This window comes from Chinchilla lanigera, unplaced genomic scaffold (genome assembly GCF_000276665.1).
Source record: "Chinchilla lanigera isolate Chin_1 unplaced genomic scaffold, ChiLan1.0 scaffold00091, whole genome shotgun sequence".
In the NCBI taxonomy this organism is placed as follows: Eukaryota; Metazoa; Chordata; class Mammalia; order Rodentia; family Chinchillidae; genus Chinchilla; species Chinchilla lanigera.
The window spans coordinates 6,992,587-7,005,618 of record NW_004955492.1 but is presented as its reverse complement, the minus strand read 5'-3'; the positions used below and the strand labels follow the sequence as shown (position 1 = coordinate 7,005,618).

The following is a 13,032-nucleotide window of genomic DNA, read 5'->3' as shown; positions in this document are numbered from 1 at the left end:
TCTTTAAATTTGCATGCCACTGACTATGGAATGGTCATGTTTGTTCTCTACCAATGCCCCCTGCTAGGATGTAAGCACTACTGAAGGAGGGGTCTGTTTGGTTCTGCTGGTGGACTCACCTGAAATATGAGAATAATATGCAGCATATCACATGTGGATAGGATGGGACACTTCAAGAACAGTTCTGGTGGGGACATTTGGAACTGGCTTCACTTGCTCCCAATTAACCAGTGAGCAAGCTGCACTTTGTAAGATGTATGACAGTAGCCAAATTCCCATGTTCACACAACATTTGGCACATAGTAGAGGGTAAAATACAAGACAATTGGCCTGCCATATCTATAGAATCTGCACAAACAGATTCAATCAACCTTAGATGGAATATTTCAAAACAAAAATTACATCTGTTCTAAACATTTGCAAACCAATTTCCTTGTCATTATTACCTGGAACAATACAATATAGCAACTATTTACATGACATTCATATTGTATTAGACTTTATAAGTAGTCTAGAAATGATTTAAAGTATACAAGAGGATGTGTTGTATCTCTGGAGGGTCCTAGGACCATTCTCTCATAGATCCTGAGGGATACTTGCATTTCCTTAGTTTATTTGGAAAGGTAAAAGTGGTACCTCAGTTCACAAATTTAATTCTTTCCACGGTTCTGGTTGCAAAGCGAATTGGATGAGAACTGAATCAAATTCGGTGCTTAGGTTCAATGTTGGCCTTATAAGGAAATCTGATTTGGTTCTTGTCCAATTCAGTTTGCAACCTGAATTGTGGAAAGAATTAAGTTTGTGAACCAAGGTACCACTGCACTTAGCACAACTAAGTTTGTAGGTTAGGGTAGCATAAATCAATCAGATAAGAGATCAACCTGAACAGTTGCTCTTGTTGTACAAATTTCTCTTTATCTTTGTTGATATAATGAACCAAAATTAATTGTTTTAGTTTCTATCAAATATTTTAGTTTTGTTATGGAGAATTTCAGGATGTTTCCAGCTCCAAACTTGCATGCCTGTCCCTCATCCTAGCACATATGTAGTACCCAGTATGGATCCTGAGTCCCTAAAGCAGATTCCAGCAGCTCAAATCTGCATAGGGTGGCTTTGGTTCTTGGTCATTCCCCAAGTTTAGAGCACTGGTGGGCTCTTAGGCATGTACTGACTTTGGGAATAAATTCAAGGTTGGAATAAAATAAACAATAAAAAAGATAAAACCCCACCATAGCGGTAATACTAGTAAGAGAAGTGGCAGCACCATCAGTAACATGGCCACCACTTGAAGGAAACCCTCAGTGGCACATTGTGAGCACACTGAATATGGTTACACATCTCATTTGGTTACAACTGTAATTCAGTCCTCAGAGGAGGAAACAGAGGGCATCAGAATTGTAGAGGAGGCCAGGCTCTTTCTTATTAGCAAAGTGCCTCTTTGGACCTCTGAACCATAGCAATAATTGATGCCCTCAACGTGTTTGTGGTGGTTAGGATGCACTGAGTTTACTTGAGTGGTGCTGATCTCTCAGGCATTGGAGGTGAGCAGCAAATTCCTGCTCATTGGAGGATCATGCATTCCTGTTTGCTTCTTAGTGAATGGGTCTACAGTCTTCTGCTACCATTAGTGAAGATCCTTGGTTCATTTGTAGAGTGAAAGTTGTATTAGTTGGCCTTCCATTGCTAAAATTCCTGACACATACAACTTAAAGGAAGAAAAGCTTATTGTGGCTCATGGTTTCAGAGGTTGCAGTTCATGGTTGGTTGATTCCAGAGCAGAAGCATTATGGTGGAAGGATGTGCAGGAGGAAATCTGCTCACTTTATGGTAACCAGGAAGCAGAGTGACAGAGAACGAGCCAGAGAAGTGGAGGCCAGGGACAAGAGGCACACTTCAAAACCATACCCCCAGTGACCCCACCATTCAGTTAGGCCCTACCTCCCAGTAAGCCCACTGAGCTATGAACTCACTGATAGTGTAATACATGAAGTTAGTGCCTTCACAATCCAATTGTCTCTTAACACAATCAAGATGACATCAAGATTAACAGTCACAGCCGGGTGTGGTGGTGCCTGCCTATAATCTCAGCACTCAGGAGACTTAGGCAAGAGGATCACTGTGAGTTTGAGACCAGCCTGGGCTACATGGTGAGTTCAAGGTCAGCTTGAACTACATAGTGAGAACCTGCCTCTAAACACCCTCCCCCAAAAGATTAATAATCACAGAAGTTTTGTACTCTTCAGTTCTCTGTCCTATATTCTACAACATAGCCCTTAGCTACCAACTGAGAAGGGTGTACTGAGTCCTGTGAACCAGTAATAGACTACCAGCAAATCACCCAGGGAAGAATCAACCCAGGGCAGCACAATGACACCCCTCCCCCATCTCTAACTGTCCTTGCAGAAAGACTTGGAGCTTCAGAATCCTTCCCAATGTTGAATTTCAGGTGGTGCCCCCCGCCCCCAGTGGGTCTAAATGTTTTCTTATGTGGGGTGCTGTTATTATTATGGCTTGACCATAGTGCTTTGGTCTTGGCTTTTAATTGGATAGTTCTGGGTGTTGTTCAGTCATGACTGCAAGTACATTCACACTGGATTTTTGTTTTGCAGAAGCAAATGTGAAGGGAAATACTGTGAAGTACATGGAAATGCTTGAGGACAAACTGCTCAGGTAAGGAGATGTTTTCTGCATCACAAGTTCCGTGGTATGTCTGACTGCTTTTTTATATTGGAATTTAGTTTAAGCAATGAAAAGGGATAGTCAATTTCTACAACAAATTAACAAGGAAAAAATCGAAAAGTTTTCCCAGTCCCCTGTGGGAAGGAACAGGTGCTGTACAAACATCTCCCAGTCTAGGTCTCCTCTTTTAAATAGCAAATGGATTAAACTGTTTAAAAATGTCTTGGGGAGAACATAGGATAGTTTGCATGTCTCATAATAGGAAAACAACCTTCTTTGGTACATGACTCAGAATCCATGCCTCCATCTGTTTTGCCTTTCTTTTCAGTGTCTGGAAGGCGTCTCAAGGATTGGGAACCAGTTTATACATGGTTTGGAACAATATAGAAATGCACATCATAGGTTCTGTTTTGAATTCTGAATCAAAACCGGCGTGAAAATTCTTGGTTGCCTTTTTTTTTTAAACTCAATTAGGAATTCAGAGTTGAGAACCATTAGGGATGCTGCAGCCTGTCAAGATGTTTTTGGTTTTTGTGGATGTGTACTTCTGAAAATAAATCCCAGCCACCGGGATCTGTTCCCAATTAAGGAAACAAGTACGAGAATGTAGTATGTGCTTTCTTCCCTGGGAGTCATTTGGTTTTATGGGGATGTTTTGCTACTATTTTGGAAATTGTTAAGTAAGTCTTTAGATGGACTTTGCCTGAAGCCTCTGTCTGCTAGGATAATGCTGTAGGCGGGCAAAGGCTTCTGGGAGAGATGTTGGGAGGGGCTGCTGTGCTGAGACCCCTTTGTCCAGGAGAGCACAGTATTCACTCTGACAGTGCAGGGTGTGCTGTCGGGCTGGAAGCCTCGTCCCTTCCCCCCACTGACTAATCATTCCTCACCTCCCTCAGCCCCAGACTTGGGGCAGTGCTGTGACCAAACGGGTCAGCAGAGTGGGGCCCAAGGACATCCATGTGAGCCAGGGCTCTGATCTGAGACCAGTCTTCCTGCTGTCTCAGGTGTCCTGGGGCAGGTTTCTGGCATGTCTCTCTTGATCTTAATCCTAGCTACCACCTTTTTTTAGGCATAAGCATCATACATATCACAAGTAACATAGGCTACTGAGTGGGCAGTTTTAGCTCTAGGAACATGAATATCAGCAGAGAGGCCTGCTTAAGGTGCAGCTCCGCACTTCTGAACTGCTACCTCAGAGAGCTGCTCACAGGCAGGCTCTTCTGCGACAGCTCCGGAGGAAGAGGATTTAGTAAAATCTCACATACAAGGTGGCTGATCTGTCAGCAGTCAGCGCCAGTTAGCTTCCTTTGCTTCCTCTCTCTTCTGATTGCCTTTCTCCATCATTAGAGCTGAGTGGGCAGTCCCACCAGAGCTCATCTTTGTCCCTCCATGCAGCTCCTCCCACTGCACGCCAGCCAGATGCATGGCTCCCATCCTGCTGTGAGGCAGGAGCCCTCCTGTCCTGCATGTCCGAGTCCTGTCTTTCATGCCTACTTCACTCTGCTCCTGAGTGACCATCTCAGCGGCTGTGGCTGGACTCACTTCCAGTGTTGCCCTTTGCTCAGTCCTCCAGGTGGTCTTGAGTGGGCATTTTTCAACACAGGCTGGCATTGCCTATGACCACCAGCTCTCCTAAGGATCATGCCCAAGCATCATCTCGTCACCCCCATGGCCTTGGGGATTACTGACCCCACCTTCTCCCCACCCTCCTCAGCTGCACTAGTTCTCTTCCCTTCCCATAACACTGTGTCCTTTAGGAGGAAAACCAACCCAGGCGAGTGGCCAGCTCATGCTGGCCAAGAAGTCATAGGTTGAACCTTGTAAAATTGCTGATATTTGTCCATTTTTTACCTAGAAAATTGGAAGTTTCATATGTTCAACCAAGCCACTTCTTAGTAATGTTTAGGAGGGTCAGATGCAGGGGCCTAGGACAGCAGGCTTGTTCCCCATGACCTCCTGCACATGCCTCGGTCAGCTCCTTCCTCCACTTGCCAGTGCTCTGGGGGCCTCTCCCAGCTCTACTCTACCAGCCCTTCATCTGTCATCTGTTTCATTCTTTAAATTGTGGGTTTCTGCTTTTCGAAACCTCCCATGACAAAGGCACATGCCAGTACAGCACTCTGCGGTCTCAGGGCTGCTTGCTGGGATTCGCAGCTGTCTCTCTTGCTCAGGAGTGTGTCCCCAAGGGTCACCTTTGTTGGACATCAGACCCCCAGAAAACAGACATTGGAAGAATGGCTGAGTGAATGAATGAATGAATGCAGCTCATGTATAGGCACCTCCCACCTCTCTCTTTGTCTCTCCAGCCAGGATGACATTGCAGAGCTACCATGTTCATGGCCCCTTGGTTCCTGTTCATTAGTATCCTGGAGCCCTCCATGGTTTCTTGTGACCAGGTGATGGCCAGTGCTCTGACAGCCCCTCTTGTGGCTTTTCCTGTTGGTGTATTCAGCTGTGAGCAGGCCTGGTTTAGGTGTGTGTATCGGGGTGGAGGGCAAAGGCAGAGGGTATACAAAAGCAGCCAGAGGTTATACCCTCTGGGAGCAGACAAGAGGACAACTAGGTACTGCAGAACTAGTGACTGCCAGCCTTCTGTGACAGTACCCACCCTGGGTGGTGATGGCTGCTCTTGGACCCTTGTGGGCATCTTGATCATCCAGGACAGCTTGCAGCGTAGTGCCTGCTCAAGTTCTATTGTAGGATGGTGACCGATGCTTGTGAAAGTCTTCATGATCTGTTCCACTGTCTGTGGCATACTACAGTCTGACAGGGCTTTGGAAAGGAAGCAGCTGAGACCTGACTGGCTTGCTGTCTTCCATAGGATGTTACAGAGGATCCACTTAAAGATCAACAGATTTGGATCTTGCCAGTAACAGTTTTGAAGACAAATCTAAATGGCCACACTTCCCATGTTACCCTCTCTAATTGCACAGAGACCTGGAGACTCAAGTCATGAGTGTGGACAGAGAGCTCAGGGTCCCCTTCTGTTGCCAAGGTCAAGGAAACTGGGGAGTTAGGAAGTATGGAGGTTGGCAGCAGCTCCTGGGGACCCCGCACAGCAAAAACCGCTCCATGAGTGAGGTGCGTGTAGGGTTCTGTTCTTCCTTCCACAGAGAAGAGACACCACGTGGGGATTCCTGCTTCATGTCTGTTTGCAGACATCCCTCCTTCCCTGGTCTGTGCCACCCAGCCAGACGGGTGACAGTGGCCAAGCTCCAAGGTCCTTCCCCACAGTCTTCCCTCCCATTCCCACTCCTGGCCATGAAGCAACCTCCTTACAGCTGTCCTTCCTGGTCTCTTACCACATCTATCCACCCCTCTCCTTGGGTGGGAACAACTTCCATACCCTCTGCTGGGCTCCCTTTGTTTCATGTGTAAATTCCACGGTCCCTGTCCCTGTCATTCCTGGGGTCCCATGTGGGGCTGCAGCCTACTGGTCCAGTCTTGTCCTGCATCTCCCACCCCTGCCCACCCCATGTGCCTAGTGCTCAGGACTAGCTGGACTCTCCCAGTGTGCCAGGTCCACTCTGCACTCCTCAGCAACACCTTTGTGGATCCCCCCTGCCCTGGGCACACAGTCACCCCAAGATGCAGTGCAATAGATGTGTTCTGTGGAGCCCTGCTGGCTTCCTCCTGCATCTTCCTTGGTTCTCAGAGAGGTGACTGCTTGTGAGAACTTTGTTGCAATGACTCCTCTGTCTGGTTCTGGTAAACTGCGCTCCTGAAGATGGAGTCTATGCCATATTAGTCCTGTTCCAGGGAGCTGCCATGCTTTTGGGTGTGGTAAACCTAAAATTAGATTTAGTGCAAGAATCAATGGATCAATAGCAATTATCTCTTGAAGCTTTATTCTCAAATGTTAGATTCACAAGGTCAAGGCGGCCTGAGAAGAATAATGCCCAAACCCACTTACCCTGCCATTAACTCTCAGTGGTATGCAGTAGAATATTGACAAAACCAGTGACAACAAAACTGCTCATACAGACCCTCACCCACTTATTGTATTCCTTCAGCCTCCTTGTTTTGGAAGAATATTGACTCAGTTCTATTTTCCTTATAGCTGAAATAAGCTTTTCCTGATAGCTTTCATTTTTATTTTTTCAATTATCATATGTGCTTTATACTTTTTCTGAGTGAAGCAAAATATTGAAAGTCTTTATTTTGTAGATGGGTTACTTTTTCAAAATTGATCTCATGCATCTCTAATGATTACAAAGAAGAAATTCCTCGTTCTCTGGAGCAAACTTATGTCCCTGGCTGATGTGGGCCAAGCCGTCCCTTGAAAGGATATGTGTCTAGTGTTTGTATGTAAACCCACAGAGTCTCCTCTATGCCTGACTAATGGAACATTCTCTTCTCTCTTCCTTCCATCTCTGCTTTTTTTCCCCTGAAGTTGAACATGAAGTCCTTGCAGCAGACAAGAGTTGTGGTTTAGTGGCTCCTAGGTTATTTTTATTTCCTTGTACTGTGTTACATTTCCCAAATGTTTGTTTGTATGTGAATCATACTTTTGTAAGTATAAAAGAAAACAGAAAGATCATTAAAATGTGCTTTGAATTAAGAAGTATTTAGCTTTGTAGAGGCCCCTCTTGGCTTTAGAAGCAACTGTCAAGAATGCATTGATCTTGAAATTTACTTTTAAATTTAGAGATTGATAAGTTCTTCTAAATGTAACCCAGTTCTTTTTAAAATTAATACTCTAATCACCTTGAAATGTGAGCCATCAAGGGTGAGCAAGACCAAAAAGCATCATGGTAGCTTCTGCCTGGGCCCCTTGCCGCTCCTCAGCCTGGTGATTTAGTCTGCCTCTGTCCAGAAGTTGGTGAACCCTGAGAGGTAACAGCTTCCTGGAGTTGCATGGTCTCCTTGTGACACAATGGTATTGACCTTCTCATAAGCCAGGCACAGAGTGAGACATAAGTGACAGAGGATGGGCTCAGGGATCACCGTAGGTCACAGGGATCAGTCTTGTAGGGAGGTGACACTGTGGACTCAGCACTACCCTGTGCAGGATGCTTGGGTGTCCTCAAAGGGACCTAAACCTGATGATGATGACAGGAGCTAGGGCTGATGATTTCCGCTGCATTTCCAGTGTAGTTCTTTCCAAAAAAGAGGCTGTGGAGGAAAAGCATTTCTGAATTTCTGTATGTGCTTCCATTACAGCCACTGAGATTTTTATCTTTACAAAATGTTTCCTATGAATGTATTTGTACAATTTGTGCTGTTTGTGAAACAAATATTGGAGTGCAGGTGCGTAATTATCTTGCCAAGCGCATACGTAACAAAAAAATTCCGAGACAAGCACTGACAAGAATGTCCCCGTATTTATTTTCTAATACTAAAGCGAGTGCCACATTGAACTGGTGACCTCCTATCCAACAGCTTTCTTTGCCCCCACATCCACAAAGGAGAAAAACAAGTGTTAATCCTGGAACAGAAAAGCCTGCACTGGGACTGCATAGAGGGACTGAGAGAACCAAAGACTTGGGACTGGGCAGGCAGGACAGCAAGGCAAGAACTGAAGCGTAGTTGCCATTGGTGAACCTGGCCGGATGGAGGAGCCATCCTAGTACGCCGCCAGCCCAGCACAGAGGCTGAGGCAGTGGGTCCATCATTTTGGGAGTTGGCAGTGAATGGGCAGATTCCTTAGATACCATATGAAGTGCTCTTGATTCCATACCACACAGGAAGTTTGAGTTCCTGAGCACTTGGAGCAATCCATTTTCTACCTATATTGTATTTACTTCCAGGGCTGATGAGGGAAATGAATACAAGATATAGCAGTTGGTAAATATGGAGCAGATACCTTAGCAAGGCGCCACCCCCACCAGGAAAAGGCAAGAGCTGTGTGGATGGACACTTCTGACTGTGTCTTTGTGCTTTTGTGTGATTGTTTTGTCCCTTACAGTTGCCTTCTGCCTCTCTGCTGAGCAGGCACAAATCAGACCTGCCTCTGTTCTCCAGGACCTCATGTCTTAACAGAGAACTTGCTGCCTTTCCCACATCCTATGGCCTTGATTCCTGTCCTTGTCCTTCCTCTGCAGCCTCAGAAACACAGCTGGGGAGACACTGGGTTTTCTTTTCTCTTCTGTTTCCCCTCCCTGCTTAACTGGGGATTCTTTGTTCTGTTGTCTGAGCAGAGTTCTCTGCTATTGATCTGAGCTCAAGGTGCAAAAACAAGGAGATACTTTGCCTCTTTTCTACTGTGAACTGATGAGCGGTCTCTGGCTTGAAGCCTGTCCACCCTGTTGGATTCTGTTGAAGGTGATGTGGCCCTCGGTGATTTCTGCCTCTCTGGCTCTGTCCTGTCTACTGGTCACTGAGCCTCTGCTTGGAAACACATTGCCCTGAGGCTTGATTGTCCCACTGAGCATTTATGTTCTGCCCTCATCTCCCTGCTAATGCACAGTGAATACCCATGGCTTTGTCCCTCAGTTGGAGACATTTGCAGCAAGGGCTTACGTTTCACTTTTGGACCAGAGAAATCAATTCTATGCATCATGTATGAGAGCTCTCATGAAATGTTTGTTGTTGGATTTGTCCACTTACCTATTTGGCTTTATTGCCTGATTTATGAAGAGAAACAATGATCCAAAACACCTTATTAATAGCTAGAAGCTTAAACTTCTATGGTCTAGGTCTAAAATGTTCCCCCAAAGTCTCCTGTGTTCAGAGATAGGGCAGTCAATTGGATCATGAGGATGCTAATCTCACCAATGGATTATCCCAGTGATGAGCTCATAGCTGAATGGCATATGGGTGTACTTCTGTTGGGTATGTCTTTCACTCTTGCTCTCTTCCTACTGTTTCTGCTTCTGTTCCCTATGAGGTAAGCAGCTTTCTTATACTCTGCCATCCCACAATGATGTTTCTTTTGTTTTAGAGCCAGCTGACCATGCACTGAAACCTATCCAACCATGAGCCAAAATAAATCCTTTCTCTTTTAAATTGTGTACATCAAGTATTTTGTCCTAGTAAAAGAAAGTAGACTAATACACAAACTGATAAAAAATGTCAATTGATTAATTCTACAAAGTTATACCACTCTTTGACTTAATAATTAACCATTGATTGTTGATACTTAATTTTTACATTATTTATCTCATATCAAAAAATCTTAAGTATACTTGAAATAATAATACATAAGTAAACATATATATACATATATACAGAAGAAGTAATATATAAAATGTAACAAAATGACATGAATTAAAAAGAGTAAAAAAAGAGGGGATAAGTTACTCAGAAATAACTACTCCCCTCCCACCCCCAATACTGTATATTCCCTGATGATGGAACGCCTAAGCTTCCTGAGCACTCAGTTTATTTCAAGGTTCACTGGAAGATCCATATTACAAGGTAGGTTTACAATGATCACCCGCAGAGTCAGGTGGAAGAGTGCAAAAGGGCCATCTCTGGAGAGAAAGACTAGGACCTTTCTACAAGTCCATATCCAGAAGCCAAGGGGTCTGCATTGGAAGGCTGAGGAGTCTGAGCTGGCAGCCTTGAGATGAATGACCAGAGGCAATGGTGAAAACTGGAGCTCCTCTGAAGAAGCAAAGGAGAGACTTCCTTTTTGTTTCATTTTTTTAATGCCATTGAGCCTATAAGCCTATTGGTTGGTGCCGCCCACATCACCCACATCCAGGACATGCTTTCCCTCTTCAGTAAGTCAATCATGTAGACACACCCAGGTTTCTTATCACACAGCTCCATTCAAAAAGATCTATGTGCCTTTCTTCTGAAAGAGCAGTAAGGTAAGCTTGACCTCCCAAAGCTCAGTTCCTGGTTACAATGGTCAGGAAGCTGCCAGCCTTGAGTTGCAGAGCCTCCTTGGGCTGAGCTGGTACTACTCTCCCCTTGTCCATGAACTGAGCTGCGGTGCGAGTGCAGGAATTAGTGTCCCTTCTGAGGCATCACTTTAAAACAAAAGCAAGAGACCCTGAATCCCACACAGCCCATTCCCCTCCTGATTCTACTTTTTCTGCTGCTGCCCTTTGACCAGCTGTGAGCACCTCCTGTAGAGGGTGGAAAGGAAGAGGAAGGTAAACAAAGGTCTTGTTAGTGGCTGTGACAGAAGATTTAGAGGCTCCAGTAGTTCTTACAACCATAGCACCTGCCAGCTAAAACCCTATAGCAAATATTGTTCTTGGAACCAAATGGGCCCAGGATGGAGTTTCTGAAATCCAGAGCCCAAAGCATGCAGCTGTGAGCTCAGGGCTGGGAAATGTGCCTGAGTCCTTCATTCTGGTCCTCAGAGAAGACATCAGAGGGCATAAAAGCTGCCAGGTACTTGCTTCCCTTTCCCCAGAGTTTCCTCGGAAAGAGCAGAAGTGCTGCCCCAGAGGAGGGCAAAAGGAAGGAAAGACCAGAAGGAAGCTCTGTAGGCTTGCCCCGGAAACTTCTTCCCAAACTGCCTCAACGTAGTGGGCCCAGGAGTCAGTACAGAAGGGCTGGAGTCTGTGGGAAGAGAATTAAAGTCAACAGTCTTTTTGTTTGCTTGTTTTTTGTCTTTGATACTTCAACACTTAATTAGGCATGAGGCTGTTTACTAAAAGGTAGCCTGAAAAGAAAAGATAGCCATGATTTTGATGAGCAGAACAGAAAGTAGGCAGGCGATTGGCATTAGACTCCACAGTATACGGCTCAACCCAGTTTCTCTGCGTTAAAGCAATGGTATCGTCACACTGCCCACTGAGATCATCTGCGAAATCAATTAGTATTCACAGGTGTCCTGCATCTGGCAGGGTGCTCACTCATTGAGGAGACAGGTTCTTCTTGTTTCGCTTAGTTCTAAATTGGCATAAAGGCATTGGATTAGGATCACTAAGTTAGACTGATGTCAGAAAGGCGGTCCAGCAGAGGCTGGATCTATTGTGTGCTGGGAGCCTCTGTACCCTCTGCCCCCAGATAGGTCAATATGCTTCGCAGCACTCAGATTTTAAGGTGCTGGTCTTGTATTTAAAAGGACAATTGATAATTAATAGGGAATGTCAAAAACTTGGCTGAGTTTTACAAACTCAAGAGACACCACTGTAACTTGAGTTTTTTTAAATATATTTTGGCTGAAATTGAGAAATCTTAAGGAAAAGTTAATTGCTGCATCAATGAAAAACCCGTAGGTAGATATCCAATGTGTCATTAATTAAACGAGAAGATTTTTTTTTTAATGATTCAAGGCAGCATTGTCAGGATTGCAGGAGAGTTTAATTTGCTAGTGTGATTTGCACCTGTTAGTTGCAGACACACAATTAATAAAAACAGAGCCCCACGTGGAATCTCTTGGATGCTCACTTCTCACGTGCAGTCACTTTTAAGCCTGCCTGGCCTACCATCCACAGCCCTGCGTCATGGCATCTGGGAGAACATTTGTCACGAGGGGGTGGGCTGTCGTGCTTCCATGCTAGGTGCCACCCGTCATATCTGGAGCTCACACCAGGATGGGTCCAAATCCCTTGTCGCAGCGTCTTCAGGCACAAACCATTTTCCCCCTCTGCTGCTGCTGATGTAAAGCTGGCATTTGTTGAGCCAAGAGAATTTTATGTGATTGTATTGTATGCTGAGTCCCAGTGGATAACTTAGTAGCCCCATTCATCACAAAAACTGGCCCTTTCTGTCCTGCTTCTTAAAAATAAAAAGTCCCCAGTAGAAATCATACAATTACTTGGTGAACTAAGGAGGAAGCGAGGATCACTGAGATGACTTGTCACAATTACACAAAGCAATTTGATTGAGTTATTTCCTTCATTATTCTGTAAATGGGACAACAAGCAAATGCTCTGATTATCAGCTACAGCACTGCTATAGCTGTGTGCCACAAGTGCAGAAGGTGACAGTGGCACACACTGCACTTTGCAAGTGAACTTAAGCCCGAATCTTTTAATTGACTCTTTGTCTCCAGAATTTTCTTGATTTATTGCTGTTCAGTGGAATTTGCTTTTGTTTTGATGATGGCATTTGTCAAATCCTATAGTTACAGAATGGAAATTGTTGTGGAGGGCTGCTTGGGTACAATTGTGCTCTTAGGTGTGGCTTATTGGAGCATGGAGGAGAGGTGTTTTTTTTGCAAAATTACTCACCCTCCTGCTAGCAGAGGAGGATGTTTCATCTGATTCTCTGTAAGTGACTGCAAATCCTGATGGGGCTTAGCTATGTTTGACTGGATGGCTTAGAATAATGTGGCACCATCTTGTTTTCCCAAGTTGCTGGCATCAAAACATTGTGCCCCAGCTTTGATGATGGGAGCTTGGATTCCCATCACAGCCTACGTTAGGAGGAGGATTCTTTCCAAGTTCACTGGGCCAATACCTAGAGATGCTAGTTTTGAGAGACGGACTACTGAAAGCAGACCAA

At 45.0% G+C, this 13,032-nt stretch overlaps 1 protein-coding gene across 1 annotated transcript in view; it reads left to right on the top strand.

The window, feature by feature from the left end:
- Positions 1-13,032, top strand: part of Disc1 (disrupted in schizophrenia 1) — a 292,801-nt gene that overhangs the window by 233,710 nt on the left and 46,059 nt on the right. Inside the window, exon 10 of the mRNA XM_013504736.1 lies at positions 2,610-2,670. Within this exon, the coding sequence (XP_013360190.1) occupies positions 2,610-2,670 (61 nt within the window). The remainder of the gene's footprint in view (positions 1-2,609; positions 2,671-13,032) is intronic.